The sequence below is a fragment of the Notothenia rossii genome, assembly GCF_949606895.1.
Source record: "Notothenia rossii genome assembly, chromosome: 8".
NCBI classification, from domain to species: Eukaryota; Metazoa; Chordata; class Actinopteri; order Perciformes; family Nototheniidae; genus Notothenia; species Notothenia rossii.
Window position 1 is genome coordinate 15528025 of NC_136906.1, and position 27301 is coordinate 15555325.

Here is a 27301-nt window from a genome sequence, read left to right on the forward strand (position 1 = left end):
GGTCAAGAGTAGCGTTAGCCGCAGATCACTGGACGTTGAAAAGGGAATGGGCTTAGTGCTGAAGCGTTGCTGGACATGACAGATGGCATTTCAATTCATCTTTACAACGGACTACATGTGACGCTCATGCTCTCCCATCAACACTGGGGATGAAAGCAGTGACTTCCCCCTGCGCTGCTTGGTGTGTCAAAGCCAACTAAACCCCCCGAGGAGGAAGGCAGAGGGATGAAGAAGAATCTGGTGCAGCCCGGGCTGACAGTACCACTATGAGGGGGGATAAACATGTAGGTGTTAGGGAACAGAAACACAAACTACATGTCTGTCTCATACTTCAAAAATGGCTTTGGTGTTCAGTTAGTTTCACCACGCAACAACAATGACAACAACTACACAACTCATTCTTTACCAGAACACAAGAGAAGAAAGCTCAACCTTGACAAGACTGAACTGCTTTTCCTTCCGGGAAAAGATTGTCCCACTCTTGACCTAACAATCAACATCGGCACCTCTGTTGTTTCCCCGACTCACACTGCAAGGAATCTGGGTGTGACCCTAGATAACAAACTGTCCTTCACTGCAAACATTGCTGCTACAACCCGCTGCTGCAGATACACGCTTTACAACATCAGGAGGATACGTCCCCAGCTGACCCAGAAATCAGCGCAGGTTCTGGTCCAGGCTCTTGTCATCTCACGCCTAGACTACTGCAACTCCCTCCTGGCTGGTCTACCTGCATGTGCCATCTGACCTCTGCAGCTCATCCAGAATGCAGCGGCTCGTCTGGTCTTCAACCTTCCAAAATTCTCCCACACCACGCCGCTCCTCCGCTCCCTTCACTGGCTTCCAGTAACTGCTAGAATCCAATTCAAGACACTGGTACTTGCGTACCATGCTGCGAATGGATCTGGCCCTTCCTACATCCAGGACATGGTTAAACCGTACACCCCAGCACGTGCACTCCGCTCTGCATCGGCCAAACAGCTCGCTGCACCCGCACTGCGAGGGGGACCCAAGTTCCCATCAGCAAAAACACGTGGGTTTGCTATCCTGGCTCCAAAATGGTGGAATGAGCTCCCCATTGAAATCAGGACAGCAGATAGCTTACGGTACGTCTACACTACAGGCATCAAAAAATGCTTTCAACGCTTCGCCCATTCACTTGAATGGGGTGACGTAGAAGATTTTTAATCTTCGCCGAACTGCATTGTGGGGAGCATGGCATGGCTTTGCAAGCACGAGCATCTATCGGCATCAAAAGTTGAACAATGTTCAACTTTTGAGGCTCGATGCTTGGCATCAGCCAATCAAATCCCGTTTATGCAAATCCCGCCAGTGCAAGCGCAGCCAATCAAACCGCGTGCAAGCTGGGAGAGCCAGACCGCAGTTAATTTCCTCATATTGTCATTTGGAATATGAAGAAATTAACTGCTCAACTTTTGATGCTCACGATGCTTGCAAAGCCATGCTCCGCTCCCCACAATGCAGTTCGGCGAAGATTACAAATCTTCGACGTCACCCCATTCAAGTGAATGGGCGAAGCTTTGAAAGATTTTTTTCATGTCTGTGTGTGGCGGGCTAACGGTACGTCCACACAGCAGCTTTAAAACAATCTTCCAACGCTTCCAACGTTTCTCTGCCCATAGACTTTGAATGGAAGTGACGTCACTCTGGCTCGCTTTTCGCCGAACTGCATTGTGGGGAAGCAAAGCGAAGACTTCCAGGATTTTCAGGATTCAAAAGTTGAGCAAAGTTCAACTTTTGAAGCTGAGCTGGAAGCGTCAGCCAATCAAATCCCGTTTATGCAAATCTGACAGTACAAGCGCTAGCCAATCAAACCGCGTGCAAGCTGGGAGAGCCAGACCGCAGTTCATTTCCTCATATTCCAAACGAGAAATGACGGTAGCAAATCACCCGGTTCTTTACGACCAGAACTATTTACCGGGATCCAAACCGGAGGAACCAGGCATGGAGGGAGGTGGCAGAGAAAGTGGGTGAAACTGGTAGGTTTTCGCCTGTTTGGGGAGTTTATATCCAGTTTACTTCATTTTAACATTGCTATTGCTTTGTATGTCGGGGCGGGAGATTCATGTGATTGGTTGTTGGTCGTGTTGCTCGCAAAAAATCCCCAAGCTTTCAGACACACCCACCTCCAAGATTTTTTCAAAGCTGCTGTGTGGACGAGGCGTAAGACTTCATTACACAATCCTGCATTGATAGCAAACTATAAGCCATAATACTAAAATAAACCACTTTTATTGCTTCCAATGAGAATATGTTCTCTGCCCAGTTCGTTTGGATGTCTATCTTGCAGCAGAATTATGGAGTAACTAAACTGAACAAAAATATAAATGCAACACTTTTGTTTTTGCTCCCATTTTTCATGAGATGAACTCAAAGAACTAAAACATTTTCTATATACACAAGATAACCATTTCTCTCAAATATTGTTCACAAATCTGGCATATCAAGATGCTGATTAGACAGCATGTTTATTGCACAGGTGTGCCTTAGGCTGGCCACAATAAAAGGCCACTCTAAAACGTGCAGTGTTGCTTTATTGGGGGGGTCCGAAAACCCTAGGGTTAAACCCTAACCCTAACATGTCACCCATTGAGCATGTTTGGGATGCTCTGGATCGGCGTATATGACAGCGTGTTCAAGTTCCTGCCAATATCCAGCAACTTCGCACAGCCATTGAAGAGGAGTGGACCAACATTCCACAGGCCACAATCAACAACCTGATCAACTCTATGCGAAGGAGATGGGTGACATGTTAGGGTTAGGGTTTAACCCTAGGGTTTTCAGACCCCCCCAATAAAGCAAAACTGCACATTCCAGAGTGGCCTTTTATTGTGGCCAGCCTAAGGCACACCTGTGAAATAATCATGCTGTCTAATCAGCATCTTGATATGCCACACCTGTGAGGTGGGATGGATTATCTCGGCAAAGGAGAAGTGCTCACTATCACAGATTTTTTCGGATTTGTGAACAATATTTGAGAGAAATGGTTATTTTGTGTGTATAGAAAATGTTTTAGATCTTTGAGTTCATCTCATGAAAAATGGGAGCAAAAACAAAAGTGTTGCATTTATATTTTTGTTCAGTGTACATGGCCTGGTTTAACGAATAAAAAGACATTTTCTTTATAGCGTCCATGTTGTTTCCACATTTCAACCTAAAGCTTATAAACACACCGAAGAACAACTTCCTGACTCAGTCAATTGGACCATCAGAGGAGAAAGTGAATTGAGAGTCGGCCTTAGCTAGTGTCTACGTTGTCTAAAGTGATCCTAGTTTATGCTATCTACGTTTTTTCAGTTTGTTTTATTATTTGGTGGGGTTCATTTAACTAAACCTACACTGAAAAATCTGAAATGTTGACTTTAATTAAATGTATTATGTCAAAAAAATGTCACACAACTGTATTAGGTTAGTTGAAATCAATAATATTAGTTTTTTTTATTTCAACTTAATATTATTGCTTTCAACTAACCTAATACAGTAATGTGAAATCTGTTGATATGATACATTTAATTAAAGTCAACATTTCAGTTTTTTCAGTGTAAGACCTGAATAGATATAAAAGAAGCAAGAGTATGTGAAGATGTAAGCGTGCTTTAACTTTGCGACCTTAGCTGTAGGACCTAGTTAAACAGCTCTTTACAATGTTCCTTCTGTCAGGTCTATGTTATCGAACTGGCGCTTAACCCATCTCCATCCTGCTCTTTCAATGCAGTTGTCATGGGAGTAAATATTGAACCCTGGTGAAGCTATTCAATATTCAGGATCCATAACTCCACCTGCTCCTGAATCTCAATGCTAACTGGGGCTACCTTATGTCCCTCTCTGAACCACCACCACCTCCACTCCCCTCCATCCCTCCTGTCATGGGAGAGGAATGCTGCGATAGATAAGACCACTTCAAAGACACACACAGACGTAGGGTTTGCATGTGCACCCACACACACACAAAATAACATGAAAGACCATAATGGATGCATCCTACACTTTTAAGAGGAGAGGGGGCTCTATCTCACGCTAGCATGTGGGCATGCATGCACAAACACTAAGAAAGAAACAATGACACAAAGACTGACACCAAACACTTCATTAATACCCTATCAAAAGAATTGTGGTGGGCTGTGCATATACAACAGCAAAAAAGGAAATTGAAACAATGGTAGAAAAGTAAGAAACTTTAAATACGGGATGAACAGGATTATGACTAAAGGAAAGAGTTGGTGTGAATTCTACACACTATAACACATCCCATCCACGACGGGGGGGGGGGGGGGGGGGGGGGGGGGGGTGTGCACAGGTTTTGGACAGCCAGTGTGTAGCCTCTCATAAAGGCGAGCTTTTCCCTGCCGCTGCCTGAAGAAGACGCTGCCTCTGCCTCTCTCCAAACTGTAAACGATCAAACTGAGCAGAAGTTGCTGCTGAGACACAGTCAGCGCTGCTACAACCACCACACCTCAGCAGGCACATGGTTTTGATAAAGCCAGTTGGGTGCCAAGCAGCAGGAAGGAGGACTGGAAAGGTATGATGGAGAAAAAAAAAACGTGACAGCCTTTGCATGGAGAGAGAGATATCGTAATCTAGAAATAAACCAGCTGTTTTTCTTTTCTTCTTTAATCATTCAGGTGATTTTCTGACATCTTTTAATTGTAAATTGGAGGTCACTGTGGCAAAAGCAGGCAAGCTGCTGCCTCTCACTCTCCACCCCCCCTCCCCTCTGTGGTGCTGCATCTCTCCATCGCTATGCTAATGCCCTGTAATGATCTGAGGCACGTTGGGATGAAAGAAGAGCAGAGAAACGTGTTCTCTGCACAGCTTTGTAGTGCATTTCTGTTGTTGTTGCTATAGTAACACAGACCTGGAACTCAACTTGATGCATTTGCATGGCAGCAAAGGGTGATTCTTCTTTTTATACTGGAAACAAAGAATGGGTGTAAACCTTGGAAAAAAGGGTGTGGAAAGCAGCTAAACATGCAACATACAATAACAAAAACAGAACAGCAAAATCCGCTTCAGCTATTGAAGAAATAAAAACTAAATACACATACAAAATGTTATTAATTGATATAAGCTGATATACTTTCAACAGTAGATTGACAAACACATAACAACCCAGCGCACATACCAGTCAGTGTCTTGTACATAGAGGGCATGCTGAGCAGTTGTACTATTTTGATTTCATCATCCGTACACACGTACACACACACACACACACACACACACACACACACACACACACACACACACACACACACACACACACACACACACACACACACACACACACACACACACACACACACACACACACACACACACACACACACACACACACACACACACACACACACACACACACACACACACACAGTCTTGCTTTGACTTTGAAGTTCTCCTGGATCGCCTTTAAAGGCCGTCAGTGTTGCCACGACAGCAGGCAGGTAGACTTCAGACTGCTTATTGTGTGTGTGTGTGTGTGTGTGTGTGTGTGTGTGTGTGTGTGTGTACTTAATTAGCCAAGAGCCCGATGGGCCACTTGCCGTTTCTCAGTGTTTAACACTAAACGAGGGAATGACTGGCTCCTTACTGATACTAACAACAAGGATAATTTATGCACAAATGGATCCGTCTGCTGTGTTTAAGCGTGTCCTCTGTTGCCAGGCTGACAATGACAGGCGCAAACAATAAGCAGACACAACCAACAATGTCCCCCTGCGATCTTAACACTGAATACTAACTGCACAATTACTTTTCATGTTGTTTCGCAGTGACAGAAACACAAAGGAACGGTAATAATAACCATGTCCTACAGCTTAATACATTTCTTATTCACAAACTATTTATTGTTGCTTTTAGTGGCCACTTAAAACGTGTTTGGAAAAGACATAATGTGTCTTGGGCTATTGATAAGGACCCGAGAAAAGAGCAAATACAGCCGTGCTCAACCCATTTTCTTTTTTTCATCCACTGCCTTTGGGTTGCTACTTCATTGTGACAAACAGTTGAGAAACTCTCCAAGGGGGGGATGGCACTGTGACTGGCCTTGGCTGTGTATGGCTGCAGCTGAGGTTGTTGAATGGGAATTGTGTTTAATTGTGCAGAACATATTCTAGTTTCGCCAGGGAAACTGTAAACTGCTTGTGACCAAGTAATATGGTCCAGTATGGGATTAAGTGCCGAGTGGAATGTACTGACTGGCTGACTTGAGTCCTTGGAAGGGCTGACAGCAAAGTGTGCTTGTGCAGCTCTCGAGTAAAAAGGGAGTAACAGAGGTAGAAAGTGATAGGAGAAACTGAAGTACATCTCCAATGTAAGGGCGGTTAAAGTAAAAAATGATGCTAAATGATCGTCATCTGAAGCATTACTTAAGACTCATTCATTTAGTCATCAATTCCATTTCTGTGTAATGATTTTGTAATATTTCAGCAGGGGCTTAAAAAAACATCTGGAAGCACAACAACATTGCACATTCTGGCACGTTACTACAGGAGAAGCACAGGTGTGATTAATCACGTTAATTAATCATGGCAGCAATGCATTCTGGTGAGCCAGCCTCAGGGTCCTGGTAATGAGTGTCATTAGAAACACCTCTGTTTTTCTGTTATGGCAAGTCAATGCTTTTTCTGTATTGAACAATCTAAACAAAGTGCTGAAAGGCGCTAAACTCGTTTGAACTGAGGGAACGTGCAGAGTTGGATGATGATTGTCAGAATGTATTGCAATAAGAGCAATCCCTTTATCATTGCACATATACAAATATTAGGATTCATCTGGTATTTTCCTACAGTATATGGTAGTTTATTTGTGTAGAGGCCGCTTCATTTCCACAGCAAGATTACGCTTTCTAGTTTTCTTCAAGACAAGACAACTACTCATCACATCTGAAGATCTGATGTTCCAGGCTCTCGACTCTACCGGTACTACGTAGTTATAAAAAAGATCAAAGAGAGTGTGGCTTGTTAAAGTCAAACTCCACCTTCAATCTAAATTCATACACACTGTTCTCATGATCAAAGACTCATCTCAGTACGCATAAACAACTCTAACAAAGTTTGAAGCCACAAAGTCAAAGCTCAAATGTGAGATACTAATAATTAAATATTCCACTTGCGTTATGTAAATTGCAAATATAATAACCAAAGGGGGGAAATTGCCGGTACTCACAGTAATAAACCCTGGGGGCAAGCATAGGGTTTTGATGATATTCTCAGATTATTATTGGGTTTTTGCACACACAACCATCGTGGCATCTCACTGTCTGTATTCAGAACTATTATATCTGAAGGATTCAGCTCACAACTGTACACATCTGCAAAACACACACACAGAGACTGGCTGATAGACTGATGCAGTGCCTTAGACCATCATGACACTTGGCAAAGAATGAAGGAGGACCACACACAAACACACAGATGGTTTTTAGAGCTCTATAATGTGATCACTGTGTCAATTCTAAGGGAACTGATCACATATACAGGACTGTGTCTGCTGTTTGCTTTATCTATGGTATGAAAACATGATGATGAGGTTTAGCACAGGAAAAACAACATTTTGGATACTTACCATGTTATCAGAAATGAATTAAAGGTCCCCTATTATACTGTTTCTCATCAATATATTATATGTCTCAGTTGTTGTAGCAATTTATCATTAAGTCTAATTTAATCATAAGTATTACTGTAACTTAATTATCTGTTTATTTCCCACAGATTGAATTCACATCTAGCCTCCAATTGAATCTTACTTAGAACAAACCAAAGTCTGTCTCTACAACCATTGGTTTGTAATTAACATGTATGTAAAGTTTCAACCGTCTGGTCAACACTTCTTGTCATGTAAATGTGCTTGCTGAAGACCTTCCCCTTCCCTCCTTCTGTAGTGTAAAGTATTTGCATTTTCTTTGAATGTGGTCAGATCTTGTACTAACTTCTTGGTGCAAGACTCTGTCCTTTCAGCTGAAATAGATTAACTCTGTTAAATGCTTTTTGACTTTATTAATTAACACAACTTTGCTTTAAACTTCTATTGTTTGTTCGTGTCTTGCCAACCAGGTTGTTTCTGTTTTTAAAGTGGAACTTCCTCCACATCAGTTATATACAAACATGTCTCTGAAGTGTTTAGCTGAAATACCAAACAGATTATGTATTGCAGCATTACCCATAATCCCCTCTGTTTCAGCCCTGTTTCAAAAGTGCTGATTCTCTGTCTTTTACTTTAGATGAAAATAAGGAGCCACTCCCCACGCCCCTCTGAGAGATATTTGGTTGAAAAGAACAAAATTGAGCTCTAGGAGGAGATTCAGGTGATAAGGTGGGGTGGGGGTGGGGGGTGGGGTTTACCTTGGTTGGTGATTGGCTAATGGTTACACAAGCCAAAAAATCGTTATGACATCATAAAGTGGGCAACATCTGATCAGCTCATTTTCAGATTTTTTTTCCTGAAACTTTCAGAATCTCTTTGCGCAGAGGGGACACATGTTTATGTATAAAAGACATGGAAAAGTGGATTTTGCATAATAGGTGATCTTTAAACATGTTGCTGATAGATTCAGATCAAACACTATTACATGTTGTACTTTGGGTAAAGCTCAAATGCTCACTGTACCTGAGTGCATCTTCTAGTTTGGATATTTTCCTCTTAGCCTCTGCACTCTCTTTCTCTGCTTCAGTTTGGATTGCCAAAACCTGAGGGAGAGAGAGTAAATGCAAAAGAGAGAGAGAGAGAGAGAGAGAGAGAGAGAGAGAGAGAGAGAGAGAGAGGTGTAAGTGAGTGCAAAAGCAGACGCCATCAAACATCAATCGACAAAACTCTCCTGCATGTGACCTTGTGCATCTGGCCTCGTCTCTTCTCTCCATCACCCCATCAAAAGAACCATCTGACTATCTGCCTGCATAGAGGGCCTCTCACTGTGGATCTGTGGCAGCCATATGGACCCTTCTTATGTCCAGATACCGTTCCCTGGCCTCCTCCACATGTCTCATTTACTACTGCAGAGGAGTGGAAAAATAAATCTTTCCAGGGGCAAAAGGAAAAAGAACTGACTCCTCTTTCTTTTTGTTTACATCTACTGTCACCGTCCAGAGGGAAGAAAGTAGAAAAAAAAAAAGATATAGACTTGTTACAAGGACAGGATAAAAAAACAGACTGTATTTGAGGAAGACATCAAAAGCAAAACTTTTGACTTTCTTTCCGAGAAACTTAATTTAAATTCTCCCTGACCCTGAATGGAGTGCACAGAGGCCTGCTAAGTTCTTGCAGGTGTATCAGCCAGAGGGGCCCTGTCTCTGGGTATGCCAGCCTGCCACAAGCACACACATTATAACTCTGGCACTTTGAAGATGACCCAGGTGCAGCAGGTCTTTAAAACCCGACTTTCACCTATGAAGTCTGGCTTGGACCGGTCCAGCTCAGATCATTAACAATGGTCTCTTCACTCTATGGTTTACAGCTGCTCTGTGGCTTTGAAGAAAAGTCTCAAAAGTAAAAAGGCAATTACGTTAAGGCCCCGGCAAACTGACAGTACTATCTTCACACAGAAAAGTGGAGCTTGTGAAGGTCCTCTTTTGCCAAATGACTACAAGTTTATAAGGATTTGCTCATACTGCCTTTGCTTAGATAACTCTAATGCTAAATTATGCATTTTCCATCATCCTCTTTCTTCTCTGCCCAGTCCTTCATCTACCTGTTAATCACGGCTCTGATTTTACGAGACCAGACATAAGATCTAAAAGTAAGGGGAACCACAAAGGAACATGTGACACCGGGCTTTGATCTCCACTTGACCGTAATAACTTTGTCCAGGGCTGTTTTAATGCAACGACAAAAGCTATGGAGCTCAGTGGATGGGTTTCCCTGGAGAACACGCTACCTTTTTCTCACAGTTGATCTGCACTTCATCTTTTTCCCGCTGAAACTCCGTCTCTTGATCCTGAAAGAGAAGCAATAGTTGAAACGATGCTGTGTGGCAAAGGATAAACTGCATCACTTCACACAAAGGCAAGCCCTGTGTGACCCGAAGCATTGTCGTAGCTTGTACTGCTCGTGTGCAAAAGCAAATGCAAATTTATTTTTAGGCAGGTGCACATTAAAAACATTTGAACAAGCCTGCCAAAACCCAAATCCTACCCTGGCTTGTTGGAGTCTTCGGTGTTCACTGTCCAGGAGCTGCTGTTTGAGTAGAGCTACAGTGTTCTCAAAGTCGTCCATCAACTCAGAGGCCTGGACGACAGAAACAGAGAGGAAATTAGCAGTAAATGCAGGTGAATACAGAACAATTATGTGTACATTTAGCAGGCTTGTGGAGGTGTTTGGGTGAATGTGGACCTTGGCAGCAGACAGAGCATGTTCCTGATGCAAGTGGCGCATGTCAGTCTCATTTTTGGCTTGGAGCTTCTGTACAGTTAGCTCATGCTGCTCCCTCTGCTGCTCCTTCCCCTTCAGCAAAATCAAATTCCTGTGTTACAGTTAAAGAGCAGGACTATTAACAAGTACAAATACAAAAAATACACTTTACCACCCTGTTGCTTTAGTCTTATACGGCATATTTAAACGTTTTCTTGCCACTCTACAGGCATCTTGATAGTAACATGTTATTTGGTAAGCAGACATTTATTAATAATTTGTACATTTTCATGACCTAGTTTATAGACATAGTTTTGAATAGCATCCTCTTTTAAAGGTCACCTATTATGCAAAATCCACTTTGTCATTTTTTCCCAGTTTCCCCTCTGTGTAAAGAGATTCTGAAAGTTTCAGTAAAAAAGATTCACTCACTTTTTGTTCTGATCCATTTAAATAAAAACCTGTCTGAAAATGAGCTGATCAGATGTGGCCCACGTTGTGATGTCATAACGTTTTTTTGGCTTGTGTAACCATTAGCCAATCACCAACCAAGGTAACTGCCACCCTCCTTATCACCTGAATCCCCTCCTAGAGCACCATTGTGTTTTCTTTTCGAATCAGAATCTTTGAAACAGGGCTGAAACAGAGGGGTTTATGGGATGCTTGGGATCTGTTTGGTATTTGGAGCCAAACACTTCAGAGACATGTTTTGTATATATCTGAGACCTATAATATATAGATGAAAAACAGTATAATAGGACACCTTTAACCATTAGACATCTCTACTCCCTTCATCATTCATTTTTTCACAAACCGTCTGTTGGCCTCCTGCAGTTCGGCGCCCATGGATGCAATTTGAATCTCCAACTGGGCCTTCTCCTGTGTCACCCTCTGACGCAGCGCACTGCCCTTCCCCACCTCCACCGACTGCTGTTTCACCCGCAGCTCCAGCTCACGCACCGTTTGCTCCTGAACAACAAGCGTACACAGGAATCACTCACCCAAACAGCTTGAATCACTGAGGGCACTAGCCTGAGAAAATGTCATGGGTCAGAGGACTGCATGGCCCCAGAGTGAAGCCAAACAGAAATCGGCTGATAGGGAAGAATGTGGCCGTCCACCTCTGTGACTTCAGCCTTGATTGTTCAACATACTCATTTTATATATCCTTATTTGAAGTTCAAAGCTGTACTCCAGCTAACGTTGGACTTAAAATAGACCGTTCTGCACTGTTATTCTCCAAAGCTCTCAGCTCAGAGTCATCAAAAACAAAAACATCTTATCTATACAAACTGTTCCAAAGGTCGAAACCAGCAGAAAGCCTTTCTTTCGCAGGGAGCGATCTTATCAAGTGAAAATATTTCTTCCAGTCTACAAAGGCTTAACTGCAGACATTTTTGAGGTCAACTGTAGTGCCTTTTGAAAATATAGAGCTGCAACTCCAAGCTAATATTTCACCTGTCAATGTGCCTGTATATTCATCATATTAATACATTCAAACTATAATAGGATTAATCAACTGCTTCTGGCTTCTTCTGGTGCAGTGGAGAAATGTTTTGATTGGCAGGTCCCTGTGCTGTTTGTATCTCTACTCTTTGTAACTTAAAATATTCACAGTCAGGAATGAGCTTCAACGCAATTTAAAACTCGTAATGTACCAAACAAACTCAGTTTATCTTTGTGTTTTCAAACAGAAAACTGAGCAATCTTACTAATCCTACGTCTTCAAGCTGAAATATTATTGGCAAATGTAAAAAGCTTAATCAAAATGTAGATTTTCAATAAAGACAATGATCAAAGTGCAGCCGATGCAGGCAGCTTTTTCTGGCACCGATCTGATGAAAAGAAACGTCCCCTTCTTACATAGTGTCCCCCAGCTTGTGCACATGTGTGTGTGTGTGTGTTAGTGACAGTGTGGAATGCAGTGTGGGCCGGCGGATAAAGGCGATGACGGGACGCTGATTAAAGATGGAGCGTGCTAGTCAATCTAGCCGATGACAGGAGGGGAGAAGAGGGAGCCGTGTGTTTGAACAGAGGGCAGGAGCACCGCCCGGAGAAGCCGCTTGGACAGATTTGTGTCTTTGTGTTCGTAGCGTAGCGCGCTAAGAAAAGGAACAAGGGGCCTGTGTTGTGCTGGGACGCGTGCTGACACTTAGAGAGGTGCTTCTTCTCATCTCCTGCCAGAGAGGCTGCACCGGGCACACCTGGACACACTCAGAGGGAGCACATTACGTCCCATAATTAGGTGTTTCAGAAAGGGAATTACAAGGTGTGAAGAGCAGACTACACAAGCTACGTTATGAGTTCTGCTCCCCTCCAGAGATTAAGATGTGATAAAGTCTTTGAAGATGGGATAAAAACCTGTAATTTGTACCGAAAAAAATTCATACAGAGTGATGGATGACCTTTTTACAGTTTTTGTATCACAACTGAGGCCAGCAGATGGGAGACAGCCTGCATCAATCATGTCCTGCGGCCAGTCAGGCTGTGTGTGTGTGAATGCATGTTGTCAAACCCTTGTGTAGGAGGGAGAGCAGCTGGGGGAGGGTCTGACAGAAGAAAGGGAATCAGGTACACTGTGGACTTGTGGAACCGGTGTCAAACAAATACTGCAAGTTTGTTTACCCCTGCTTCACTAGGAATATTACTGTGGATGCACAGATAGGCTTTTCTTTAAGGCTCATACCCCACTAAGGCATTATGGACCTAAAAGGGCTATTTTGGATTGCTTGAAGTGGGGTTGTATGAGGTCGGGTTGGGCGATATGAAGAAAATCATATATCTCCATTTTAATTTTGTGAAGATGTTGGAAGGTTGATCATCGGTGCTTTCACACAATATTTAACCATTAGGAATGTGGATAAATAATCATTTGTATAAGGTTTTGCAAGTGAGATTGGGAAACAAGTAGAACAACTGGAAACAATATGGTAAGTTCAGGAAATAACATCTCTACACTGTTATGCAGCCTTAGTTTAAAACCAGGAAAGACATAAGTGTATGCTATATTTACAATATTTTCACAATTTACCAACTTTTTTGGCGGTGGCTGAACATAGGTTTTGCTGCCACCCCATCATTACACAGAACTATAGTAACTACAGCCTCCCAGTACATATCCGGACTGCTGAGTCTATTGAACTTTTTAAATCTCAGCTAAAACCCCACCTCTTTGCACTGGCTTTTAATACTAGTTGAACATTACACTTTTACATTTGTATGTGTTTTTATATGTTTCTAGTAATTGTGCTTTTTTTTATCATGTTTTTAATTATTATTGAATTATTGTACTCCCATTGTGTTATTTTATATTGTATTTATTGCCTGTACAGCACTTTGGTCAACTGAGGTTGTTTTAAATGTGCTATATAAATAAATAAATAAAGATTGATTGAGATTTAGGCGGGAATCCTATCTGCTTCACCAAACTGGGGCTAGGCCACCTACCATCTACTGTATAGGTAATACACTGACTCTGGATAAGTATGTCTATACACTAAAACAAATTAATTCCAATCTGGAACAAATGTTAAAGTAATGTCAAACACACTCATAGCAACAGAAGATAACATATCAGCAGTACAAAGAAAGGGATATTCCTACCAGTTGGTCTCTATCTCCAATATTACTCATTTGTCCATGGACTACAGTCAGAGTGTGTATGGAGCAATACCGAAGCAGATACCGGCTTGTCTCTCTTTTCAAACACCCACTCAATCACTTTGTCGGCTCTGCCCTGTGCATAGATAACGTCCAAAAATAACAACATCTGACATATTCGTAAGCACCATGAAACATCTTTGATCTGCGTTGGATAGAAATCCGACGCAGGTAACGCCTGGCAGATGGACATTCCTCATTTTGCTGTAATTAAACCAGATCCAGTACGCAGTTTTTGAATGAGCATGAATCATCAATCTGAGTTTGTCTTGGCCTGCATACTTTACTTTATGTGAACTTTTCACTTTGTGTCCGGGGTTTGAACTGAAGAACAGGAGTCGCAGTGGCTTAAAACAAATGGGCATACTGTGGAGCAGAGGTGTCAAACTCAAATACACAGTGGGCCAAAATAAAAAAAATGGGTACTAGTCGAGGGCCGGACTGGTTCAATGTTTATTGCAAAACTTATTGAAATGAACTTATTGCAAATATTAAAGTTGGAACTAACAAAGCTTAAATTATTGCCTATAGGGTTAGGGCTAGTTGCATTCATTTCTTATGGCTCTATCTGCAGCTTTTCCGGAGTCATTTCTTATGATTATATTTTTTCGCAGGCCAACAACAGCTTCAAAAAAACTATTTCCCTCAAAGAAAAAACCTGTTGTCGCAAGAGAAAACGTGCAGAAGGAAACATCCATGTAAACTCAGTGGGCTGGGCTGTGATGCTAGTTCAGATACTTGGCATCTCATCTTCAGTGCAAGTTCATCAACATTTGGGCTCAGGCTCTGAGCTGAGGAAACCCTCAGGATGGAGTGAAGGTGTGCGTGCAATATACCGGCGGGCCAGATCGAATAGTAATTAGAAATTATCCTGCGGGCCGAAATTAAATCCACCAAAGGCCTGATTTGGCCCCCGGGCCTTGAGTTTGACACATGTGCTGTAGAGTATGAAATGCACAAACCACAAGCTCAAAGCTACTGAAGCTGCTGGTCAACGTCGGGGAGAGAGTATTCTACGAGCACAAAATGTCTGTATTTTAGATAAGCTTGTATTCTGTTGAATATCTTAAAGGTTATATATAACAATCAAGTAAACAGAGCAAGACGGAACATTTCACAATAAAAGAACACAAGTTAATAATATTGAGTTCTAAAGTTTTTCAGCTTTGGGACACTATGAAACAAAGGTGCTGTAACCACTAACCTGAGTTCTCTTTGAACCTCCTTCACAAGGCACATGTGTGTCTGTGTGTAGGGCAGCCAAAACTCACAGCAGCTAATTTAAAATGACAGAAAGCCCTTTTGATTCTCTCTGGCCTTTTTCTGTCCTTAATTATTAGACGAGGGGCCTTACCACCGGCCCTGCACTGTCCAGCGTTTGATGCCTCTTAAATGTGGGCCTGCTGACAGATTAGGGCCAGAAGCAATATGTGTGTGTGTGTGTGTGTGTGTGTGTGTGTGTGTGTGTGTGTGTGTGTGTGTGTGTGTGTGTGTGTGTGTGTGTGTGTGTGTGTGTGTGTGTGTGTGTGTGTGTGTGTGCACAGTCAGATGTAATACCTTTTAAGACCTTTTTTAAGACCCTTTCCATACATTTTAAGACCTCATCGCCACTTTCAGTTTTAACCGGTTACATTGGCGACACACTTTACCTCACATTGACTATATACAGTATCGATTGTCCTTCCTCCTTATCTTCCAACCATTTGGACGCAAACTTGCATTCCCCCATAACGATGTTGTTTAACAACCGGCGTAAACGGGCCTTCGCGCGCTATCAAGCAGTGAGCGTGCGATGTCCTGTTCAGATGACGTCAAACCCAACGGGATGCCATAAATAAACTACCCAGAATCACACTACACACCTACGCAATGATTACATTCAGGCACACTGTAGAATACAACCTCTTTGGACAATTTATATACTTATTGAAAACAAGCTGCAAAATGCCGTTTAATACTTTTTAATAGCCTTAATTTTCGCTAAATTGATTCATCAACTTTTAATACTTTTAAAGACCCCGCGGACACCCTGGTGTGTGTGTGTGTGTGTGTGTGTGTGTGTGTGTGTGTGTGTGTGTGTGTGTGTGTGTGTGTGTGTGTGTGTGTGTGTGTGTGTGTGTGTGTGTGTGTGTGTGTGAGGTATGAGAATGCTAACAATACTATTTATGAAGCGGTGTGCTCCACTGGCCTCTGGTGTTGATGATCCCTTATTAATGTAATGCGCACGATCCCAATTAAAACCAAAGTCATTATATAAACCATCAAAGAAACTGTAGCTAAAGTAAAGACGACAGAGGAAAGATATCAGAGTCACTCCCACCCAGAGGTTACAGGAAGTCCTCTTCTTTTGAGCCATGGAGTTGCCATGGGTGACCGTGATATATGACAGATGTTGTATACACTTTCCTAAGAGCTAAACAAGGCAAGAGCTTCATGCAGAAATACACCTGTCCCATCACCCAGAATCCTGTTTGTTCCAGTGAAAGCTGGCGTAGGATATATATCATCTGCCCACATGTGTCTGAACGCTTGAATCTCCCGCTGCTTTTCAAGATGAATCTCCTAAAGCTGCTCTCATGATCATTCCCTTCAGAATAAAAAAACATGATCCTCAGGATGGAATAAACACAAGTATACCAATCCAGATTAAACCGTGTTACATGAGGTCACTTTGGGTAAACATGTTAACACTTGACACCATTTGGAATCAACTAGAACGTTTTTTGTATACATCAAACGGCTGTAAATAAAACAACTTGCTGACAGAACTCGGGTTTGTTGGCACGTCAACACGCCTGTTCTTGTACTCACGGTCGCCTGTGCCCTCGCGTTATACTCGGCCTCCATCTTAGCCAGCCGCAGGTTGGTGTCCTCCAGCAGCTCCTGGATGTTGTCAGTGTGTTTCTTCTGCAATTCAAACTTCTCCTGCTCCATCTGTGTCACAGCAGCATGCAGCTGGAAGGGCCCAGATTAAATGCACATCAGCCACAGATCTTTCTCCCTGGGATTACTTTGCGTTATTTATATTCATCATCTTCTCTTTCATAATTTCCCCTTTAAAAATTGTTTTCTTTGGGCATTGCTTATTCAAGGGGAATATACACCATTTATACGGCCAAGGAGTTTCTTTATTATTACATCTGAGACAAATTGCTGCTCGTCACATGCTCAGTCAACCTGAAGAGGTGAGTGGAAATTTCATTAGGATCTTATTGAGCTCTAACGGCTCCGTTAGCTCGAGCCATCAGGAGTGAAAACACAATTTACCCAGGGCAGAGAGCTTTAATTTTTCAGCACAAAAAAACAAACACACTTACTTAAGCACAGCATGAAAGAATAAAGATTTTTTTTCTAACAGTGCAGCAGAGCCTGACTGCTTCCAGCCAAGTCTGCTAGTCTCATGCTATCAAACGGTCTTCCTGTGGCTCAGGGCTGCTTACACGGGGTTGGGCTGCAGAATAGCCAAACCCTTCAACTTCTCCCTCGTACCTTCTTCTCCCACTCATTTTTCAGGGAGTCGCTGCTCTGATCCGACATGTTCTTCAGCTCAGCGATCTGCTTCTCCTTGCTCTCACAGATGACCTGGGATTCCCGCAGAACACTTTGAACTTTGGAAACACACACACACACACACACACACACACACACACACACACACACACACACACACACACACACACACACACACACACACACACACACACACACACACACACACACACACACACACACACACACACACACACACACACACACACACACACACACACACACACACACACACACACACACACACATTGATATCAAAGTCAATAAAGATATCGCTTATAGCAAACGGCCAGTAGCACTTCTCTTCTCCAAGTCTTTATGTTTTTTTTCAAATGCTTTTAGAGATACACGAGGAGGCGAAGAGTAAAAGAGGAATATATAATCAAGGTGGACATTGTGCAATTAAATTTAAGGTTGAGCAGCTGGAGAACGTCACTCTACACCGGTGCATTGAGCAGTGCATTGTATCTTTTCAGGCTTTTTACACTGAGTGTTCAGAGACACCAGTATAAACATCCTTCCAGTTAACCGTACACTCCTGCGACCCCTCACCTTTCTTCTCCAGTTTACGGATCATCTCCTCGGATTCCCTCTGCTTAGCCCGGTACATGCTCTTCGTCTCCTCAAGCTCACCATTCTTTCGGTCCAGGATCTAAAAAAGTGAAAGGAAGATTATTTTAACAGAAACTGGAGAATATTTTGCTTTTGTAATGCCGATTGTCTTTTTTCTTTGTACCAGTAGAGATTAAAGCTATACGCCAAAAATAAATATCAATTGACAGAAACCACTGCAAAATGATCAGTTTCTCTTGTTTTACTATTTAGGTATGTGTTTGAGTTAAATCAAAAAATATATATGTTATTCTATAAACTGCTGACAACGTTTCTCTGTGTCGGAATGTAACAGACACTAGAATGTAATGGCTGCCATAAATGTAGAGATTTAAAAAAACATTTTGAGTGGTCTCTTCATTTTTTCCCAGAGCTGCATATATCTTTTTTCAGGACATTATAAGAATGTTTGCTCGTGATCCATATTCCATTAAATTAAATAAGATTTCAATCATGAACAAAGACAAACAAAAATGAGCACAACCACCAAATGTAAATAACAGTATAGAGTGCCACAGTGACGCGTCCTCAAACCCGGAAGTAAGGTAGCATTTTACCACTTCCGGTTCCTTCCACAAAAACCAACGCAATTTCTCCATAGAATTTTGGAAAATAACTCAAAATAAGGTCTCTAGTTGACACAAACTAAAGAGACAGATCACGTTTTGTTCAACCGGATAATATCCACTTTTATCATTGAGATAGATAGATTTATGATCCGAAAAGTATAAAAGTAGGACGCGTCACTGTGGCACTCTGTAGGAAACTGCAGTAACTCTTAAGGGTACCTTTTAAGCGTGAGAAATTCAGACAACTAGTAGCCATCTGTAGCACTGTCTTTACATGAGGGGCTCATCTCTGTTGGTACATATTCATGCTGGTGATTTCCTGGCAATGATGTTACATTTTAACACCGATTATAGGTAGGCGTTACACACCAGAAATGCAGTGCTGTGCCAACAAGGCAAGAAAGAAGAAGTCTGCTAGCAAGAGACCTAACATGTAAAAGATGGAGGATTCAGAATTTAAAAAATAAATAAATACATTTGCTTATGTTTTGATGAAAGCTAGTTTGTTTGGCCTCAAGCAAATGAATAATGTTATTAAAAATACTGCGTTTAAACAGAAACCTTTGTTTGTTTACTAGAAATCCCCTCAGAGAACCTATACACCGAGTAGCAGATCTATTCAAAATACACTAATATCACAACTACATAATACTAAATGCAAACAATCAATGTTAAATGGTTATTTGCATCAGTAGTGTTTGTGAATACTGCAACAAACAGACCTTATTCTAAATCATTATGATTTAACAAAAGCAAAATGTATTTTGTAAATGTTATTTAAAAGGGAAATGGGATATTTTATGTACATAATTAACCGCATGACCTGATACGACCTCATTACCCACATGCCTATTGAGGCATCAGGCTAACGGAGGGAAATGCCATGCGAGTAAACCACCTGTGCTGAGGTGTGCTGGGTAACTGCATCTGCTCGCTGCTGCCATCTGTGAGCAATTAGTCAAATAAGGCCATGGAGAGTTGGAGCTGCAGTGTAAAAGGACAGGCTGGCACTCTCCATCAGGAGGAGGATGGTGTCTGGGCTCAACTTTATAATGTACATATACATATTTAGCATATTATGCAATTAGTCTGAGCGTGTGTCTACTGCCTGGTGTTTACAGGTTTTAAACAAATTCACGAGGGGACAGGAGTCCTTACTTGCATCTGCCGTAAGTAGGAAGTTGGATTCTTGTCTTTTCCCTGTCCCTACACATTCTTCTGACCTCATAACATTTTCCGCTGAGGTCAGGGAAAAATTGTTAGAATTAAAACAATTTTTTAAAACTTTTTTTACTTCAGTGTAAATCTTTTTTTCAGCATAATTACCCCTGTCAATGAGGTTATGTTTTTGGTTCAGTTTGTTTCACTTTTAGCGGGAAAACTACTAATGCACCAAGGACAAACCCATTACATTTTGGAGCGGATCGTAATCACATAGCTGAGACACAATAATTATCACATTCTCGTAATTGTATTACCCGTCACAGTTAACAAGACAAAATAAAAAAGACCGGTCCAACAACAGTCTCATGCTCAGATTTTCTGTCAGTGAGAGTATTTATTTGCTCGTCAAAAACCGTCCCACAGCCCATAACACTTTATCTCTCCAGCACTTTGTTTGTTATCCAGGTGCACTTAGCTGCTAAGCCAGTCATCCCCTCTGTGTGAATGGGATGGGGGGAGATGAAAGGAGGTTGGGGGGGGGGATGGAGCAAAGTTCACAGAACATTTAGGGATACCCAATTTTTTCCATTTCACCGGACCAGAGAGATTGTTGTCTTTTGAGGGGGCCAACCGAGCAAGGCAGTAACACAGTGTCAGTCCAGGGAGAGTGCACTATAAGGTGGGAAATGACAGCTTTTAGGGTGCTCATTTTAGGCTTTTATAAGACCCCCTAATGCAGAGGGGGATATCCAGTATGGCAGTTCATGACTTTAACTAATATCACCAGTGAATGGAGTGAACTGGAGCAAACACGAAATAATATTAGTGTACTCTGTTCATATAGAGAAACAGAAACACTAATGTACTCCCAATGGAAGTTCAAACAAGACATTTTTTTTTTCTGGTGTGGTATAGTGTCTCAGAGGTTATCAAATATCTTTACAACTAAACACAGTACTAATCCACAACCAATGACATACAAAACTCCGGCCTGTTCTTTCATTAGCCTCTTCACAATGACCGGTGGCATTTTAGTAGGGTATGAATTATTCATAAAGAGACTAATTAAAGCTAAACCCAGCTTGCCCACCTTCCATCAGCCTCGTCATAGTGCACCCCCGAATCACTCCCCTTTGAAGCCATTACAGAGAATACCGGGTGAAATACTGAGGAAATTAAATCGGACATAACAAGCAATCTGTATGTAATTAAAGAAAGGGAGGGAGAGCGAGCTAACTGTCAGCCTGTCTCCTGTCAAGCACAAAGAAGCAATGGGCATCTTAAAGAGGACCGAAAATTGGAGTGTTTTTTCCCCTTTTATTAAAAGCTTCTGTGGAAGTAAAGGAAAGTCATAGCGAGGACGTGACAGATCCCAGGTGCTTGATCTGAGGCAGATGATGGGCACCAAGTGTGAAACAAACCAGCTTCACCGCTATTTTCTTCGGCTGACAGAGAGCTTTGAAGAGGTGATTATTCGCGGTATGAGGAGGATGAGAAGAGGAGAGACTCGTTCCTTATTCTTTTCATGAGCCACCAAATGGAAATAAAAGTCAATGATGGGCATCGTAACGCAGGTTAACTAGAATTCATGAACACTCAAGTCAACAGATTTGCCTATCCAGTGTCCCCAGACGAAATTATAATATCATATATTTCTCAATATAATTGGTACTATGAGAGTTCTGCAAATAAATTAAAACCAATTAAAGTCTGGGCATGAATTTAAGAATGCATTATATTATAGGATCTTGGTTGTGTTGCGTAATAACACAGTTTAGTGAAATGCTAGGACATTGCGACTAACAAAAATCCTGAGTTAATGACATCAATGTGCCTTTTCTCATATGCTACAAACTGGAGCCAAATATTAAATTGTGTTTTTGAAATGCTGGTGCTGGCAGAGTATTCACTCGCTTTCAGTTTCAATTCTTACTTTCTCAACATCTGCATCGTGTCTCTGCTGCATCTTCAGTTTCTCCTCCTGGTGCTTGGACTCCAGAACTTTGATCTTCATCTCGGTCTGGAAACACATTCGAAAACAAAATGTCATGAACTGTATTGACCAAACTGTTTTTATTTCCGTATGTAAAATGAAGTTTGTAAGTTAAAAAAAAAAAACTGCATCTGCTTTTGGGATGAAAGATTATGTATTACTCAGCAACACAAGTAGCAAGTTTTGTTTAACGGGAGATAAACATTCAGTGTCCTAATCTTTTTTAGAGACATGCCTTATAAAAACATCTCAGAGTGACAGGATAGCAGAGATAACATGAATCTGGATGAAAGAAGATACGGTGCGTCCCGTCTTGCACCCGAGCGCAGCTGATGATGAAATACACCACATTAACATTTAAAAACATTTATCCGTTTGCAGAGCTTCAAAAATACTCTGTGAAACTGAGATCTACTCAACTGTGTGTGTGTGTGTGTGTGTGTGTGTGTGTGTGTGTGTGTGTGTGTGTGTGTGTGTGTGTGTGTGTGTGTGTGTGTGTGTGTGTGTGCGTGTGTGTGATAAAATATGCAGTCACTCTATAGTAAGCACAACAAAGTGAAAGCCTGTGTGTACTACTGCAGTTAATCATGGAGAGAGTGGCTGTTTTCATTTGAACACAGTGTTTTCAGAGGATCAAAAGTTCAGCGTTGTCATGTGCATGTTAGAACAGATCCCCTAAAGCTAGACGGCTTCACCATCTCAGTCAAATAAACCCTAATACCCTCTTCTTCTATGGTTTTTATTAAATATAATAAGCTTTTAGTCATTTGTGGAGAAGTCATTATCACACAATCTCTTTGCAATATATTCACAAATATATATAGGTCTTTGAAAGGCATTCACTTTGTCAGCAGAGACAATGATACTAAAAGACGCACTGGATTAGTGGAAGAGATCCTGTGAATATTATTACATTACTTTTAGCTGACGCTTTTATTCAAAGTGCATTCGACCAAGAAAATACAAACTTGAAGAAAACAGAATCATATAAGTACATCAGGTTTCATAGAGCCAAAACATTTCAAGTGCTACTCAACTGGCTTTAGATAAGCCAGCCCTTTGTTAGTATACAAGTGCTTTGATAGTTATTTTGTTGTTCGAAGTGGAGTCGAAAGAGATGAGTTTTTTTGTAATATCAGTGAGTTAAGAGTCTTTGATGGAGGACAGCAGCCCTGTGAGGCTGTTACACATCTTCTATTCCACTCAGAACCTTACTCCTAGTGGGGCAGAAAAGCAAACCTTTACCTGAGGGTGTTCCACAACAAAAAAAGTGTGTTTAATGTATGATACAAGGAGTTTATCCGTTGAGATGTTTGAGTGGTAGCTGTCATTCTCTGGACTATGGATGGTGCTAGAGTGACTGTAGCATATCAGTCTCTGACAGTGACAAAAATAAAATAGTCTTGGCTGAATATCTTTAACATAATCACAACACATCTTTAAAGAAATGGCTTTCATGTGTTGTTTACAATATGCATATGTTTAGTCCTGCTTATTTGACACAGCTATATTTCAAATTAAATGTATTTTATTGTTATCATGTGTTCCTTTTTATATCACATTTCCTTTCTAAAATATGATGTTTCTCTGCCTAGTTTCTAGTTTGTTTGTTTTTTTCCTATGACACACAAGATGTCTCGAGTCACAAACACGCAACACATGACAGAAATATGACTGGCCATTGGCTTTGATGTCACTACTCACGTTTAGTCACTGTCTGTGCTGGCGTGTTAATCAACCCTGGAGCGCAGAGACAATATTCTCCCCTTGAAAGTGAGGTTGTGTGTGTGAACATGTCAATGGTTAACAACATCCTGAGGCTAGATTTTGTTTGTTCTAGTCATCAAAACAATTAAGTAGAAAATCCCCACGACACAGTCTAACCACATTATACCTTCTGTTGGTAAAAATCAAAGGGAAGCAGATGTCCCGACTAAAAATATGATTCAATTAAAGTATGGTAAAGTGTGTACTTATTGATACAACACAATTCTCACGTTAACATCACACTGGTTGTTAGATACAAATATGTACATACGTACGTGTCGAAATGGTAGAATCTATAAAACCCAAATAGATTGGCTTTGTCAACATGTAAGTACTTCATTTTTGATGATCTTCACAAGTGTAAATAAATAAACTAAGACACATACAGTAAGGTTGCCTTCTAGATGTCTCTCCTTGTTATTGCACTTGAGCAACCTTTATACACTGAAGCCTTGACAAAGCTCCTTTAAATGTTCTCTCTTTGTTCTGTGTCTGTTTTCTTGATTTTCCACCATTTCTTGTGCAATTGAGGGGACCACAGGAGACCTGTCAGAGTAGAAAGGAAAATGCAAGAGAAGGAGAGAAGGAGAGAGATGGCAGTGATTGAAAAGCAGAACATTAAGTAGAGACCTGATTCTGCCGGCGCCCCAAAAAAACAAAAAAAGAACACATGTGGGGGTGTCACTTTCTCATCCTCTCTTCAAATGCTCTTTGGAGAAAGTTTGTCAAACTAGATCAGGGGCGTTTGAAACTTGTTTATAAAGTCGTCAGTGAAGGAAGGAGGAGGAGGAATGTCGTACACCTAAGGCGTCTGAGGTGCCTTCAATCAGCCCGACTGGATGGTACAGCTTTTTTACCGCTTCTGTTCTTCAGAGTTGTTGCGAGCGCTGTAAGATGCCATGTTTTTTTGACAATCCGCTCTTGAAAGGATAGGAGGGTGGGAGGGAAGAACTGAGGGGTAGTGGTGGTGGTGGCGGCGGCGGGGCCATATGAGCGAGGGAATGTGAGGAGAAGATGGAAACAGTTGCTTTCTCTGCTCTCAAAACCATCGCGGGGTTCATGGCCTTCTTCCTCAGAGGGATGTGTTCACAAATGGTCTGCTAACTGTTTGTGCTCCTCAAAGCAAGGTTGCGTTTGTGCATCTCCTTCGTCTTGCCTGCAACGTACAATGTCCTGGTGCGTCTTTCATCCTCAGTAAACACAGATGCTCAAGGATAGTCGGTATGCAGCGTTCGCTATCTCCTGAGGAGCAGCTAGATGTCATTTCCACACTGACAGGAAGTTTATTCACTGTCCAGATAGTAAGGTTGGCTAGAAACGTTGGCTCCCATCGAATGTGAAAATAATCACCCCCAACGATTTGGAGAAGGGGTAAGTAAACAGATTATTACCCGAAATTGCTGATATAAATACATCAAGTACGTAAGAATCAAATACAGAGGACAGAAATAGTAACTTTATCTTCTTCAGAACCCAGTTGGTCCCTTGTGATTCTCAGCCTGGAGCACTCTGAGGAACTGGTCCCCTTTAAACTACTAAGGCTCACTAGCTTTGCTCTTTTTTAGCTTTGAAAAGCGTTCAGATAAGAAAGGCTATGGCCCACTAAATCACAGGCTGAGCGCTCAAGCTCCATCCCAGAGGATTCTTAGATTAAAGAGACTGCATCATTATGGCAACGGGGAGCAAAGGGGTCTGATCCTTAGTCTTGGGCTTGTGACCATTAGAGTGCGACTGCTTGACACGAAGACATTCATCTAGTGTACTGCGCCTTCTGCCAACAATCCCTGAGGTCAGGTACCAAGAAGTTAGTTTAGAAAACAGTATGCAAAGGCGCAAATGCAAACTTTAAAAGAAAGATGGGCCGCCTTGATCAGTCAGTATCTCTTCCAGTAATAACAACTTGGGCCTACGGCTATGTATGACTCATCAGCCGCTGTTTAATTGATTTTCCAAATAAAGACTGGTGATGCTGAGAACTTCTAGGGTGTGCTTAAGGATTAGCAGGACTTATTGCTCATGCCAGACACTTTCCACAAGTCATTCATAAGCAAAAATACTGCAAGTGACTCAAAGCAATGTCTGCTTGCGGTGAAGTTTCTCAGCTGCCCCTCATTGTACCGTAGGAAAAAGCAGTCAGCATTCTTATCAATGCGGTCGTTAGCTTAGCAGGAGGATGAGTTTGGTGTGAAAGCCGAGATGTTTGTTGAGCTGCTGCCAGCTTAATGACATGTGGCATGTATAACGTTTTAAAACCTGGGTACATTTTCAACTAGGCTTTCGGGATTAAAGGGAAGTGATGTCACTGTGATTTTCTAGTCTGGGCCTAGACAGCCACGCAATGGTAGGGTTGGACATGGTTCTGCAGGAAAGCTTAACGCGGCTGTTGAGGATGATATGGTTAAGGGTGGTATTGGTGACTCAAGACACTTCTATAGAAAAATACTGTGCGTGGATGTGTGTGGTAACAGCTGTATCCTGTTGGGTTCAGAGTTCCTGAAATCCTCCTAACACTCTTGTAATTGCTTACGGTGACACACGACACATGATCACTCGGGGCATCTTAAATAATAAAAACTAAAAGAAAAGGGGCTTTACCGTCGCATGACATTAACCACAGACATGTTATGATTCCCCCTTTTTAGGGCAGATGGTAAAGGCAAAAGGGAATTCCCAGAACTTCACAATGAGAATGGAAGTGGAGATGCATTGCTCAATGTAATGTTCTGCATGTGGCTGATGGGAGTGTCCTTGGATGTGCAGGTCATTACCAAATAGACAGCTTGAAATGTTGACCCGATGATGGCTGTAGATGAAACGTTAGCCGTCACGACGGGGATTACAATTCTTCCAAAGGGAAAAATGCATGTGTTTAGCAAATATGTTATCAGACATTGCATTACAAAATACCAATGTCAATCTCCATGATGGAAAAGTCTGGGATCATAAAAAACATTCCCTGGCATCACTCGTAAGTTATTCAATGTGTTGTTTGGGACCAAACATCTGTCCAACATTGCCATAGATTTGATACAGGGGCTATTAGCACACACGTAAGAATCATCGGGAATAAAAACCTTAGCGTGGCAATATTACCTCTCATTTCCCAAAGGATTTGTTTGAGGAATTCCTGAACTGGGTCCCATATTGAGAGCATTCTGGGCTCAGCGGCACTGACAGACCAGTTTTCTATAGCCTCTCCCTAACAATGTTATTCTCTCATTCAAGAGCACCTACATATAAACTGGATCAAATGACCTTTTTTTTCTTTCCACGATTCACACTTCTGACATACAACTGGGGGACATAGTTTTAATTCTCAAATGTGAAAATACCATTCGGACAAAAATGTTATGAGCTACACACAGTTTACTGCAGGCTACCTACACTGATTTACCTTAGAAACCGGTAACTCTGTGTATAGTAAAGTAAGATTGATGTGGAGGACAAATATGGTCTTTCTGAAATGTGATACATTTATATTCCCACCACACACAGCCGTCTGAGTCAGGATCAAACAGCATGGTACGTTGCTTTAATGTTTTTCGTATTGGTGTTGCTACATTAAATATCAACCCACAGGTAGACAGACTGACTGACGTGTATGTGTGAGTGATGTGTGTCTCTACAT

The 27301-nt window shown here is 41.7% G+C and overlaps 1 protein-coding gene across 3 annotated transcripts in view; it reads right to left on the bottom strand.

Moving 5' to 3' along the window:
- Positions 1–27301, bottom strand: part of cep112 (centrosomal protein 112) — a 101458-nt gene that overhangs the window by 60041 nt on the left and 14116 nt on the right. For all 3 annotated transcript variants that reach the window (XM_079646488.1, XM_079646487.1, XM_079646489.1), the window contains 9 exons: positions 21847–21933; positions 18121–18220; positions 17509–17627; positions 16831–16974; positions 11174–11328; positions 10342–10471; positions 10144–10236; positions 9887–9946; positions 8623–8702 (listed from right to left, as the gene is read on the bottom strand). In XM_079646488.1, the coding sequence (XP_079502614.1) occupies positions 8623–8702; positions 9887–9946; positions 10144–10236; positions 10342–10471; positions 11174–11328; positions 16831–16974; positions 17509–17627; positions 18121–18220; positions 21847–21933 (968 nt within the window). The remainder of the gene's footprint in view (positions 1–8622; positions 8703–9886; positions 9947–10143; positions 10237–10341; positions 10472–11173; positions 11329–16830; positions 16975–17508; positions 17628–18120; positions 18221–21846; positions 21934–27301) is intronic.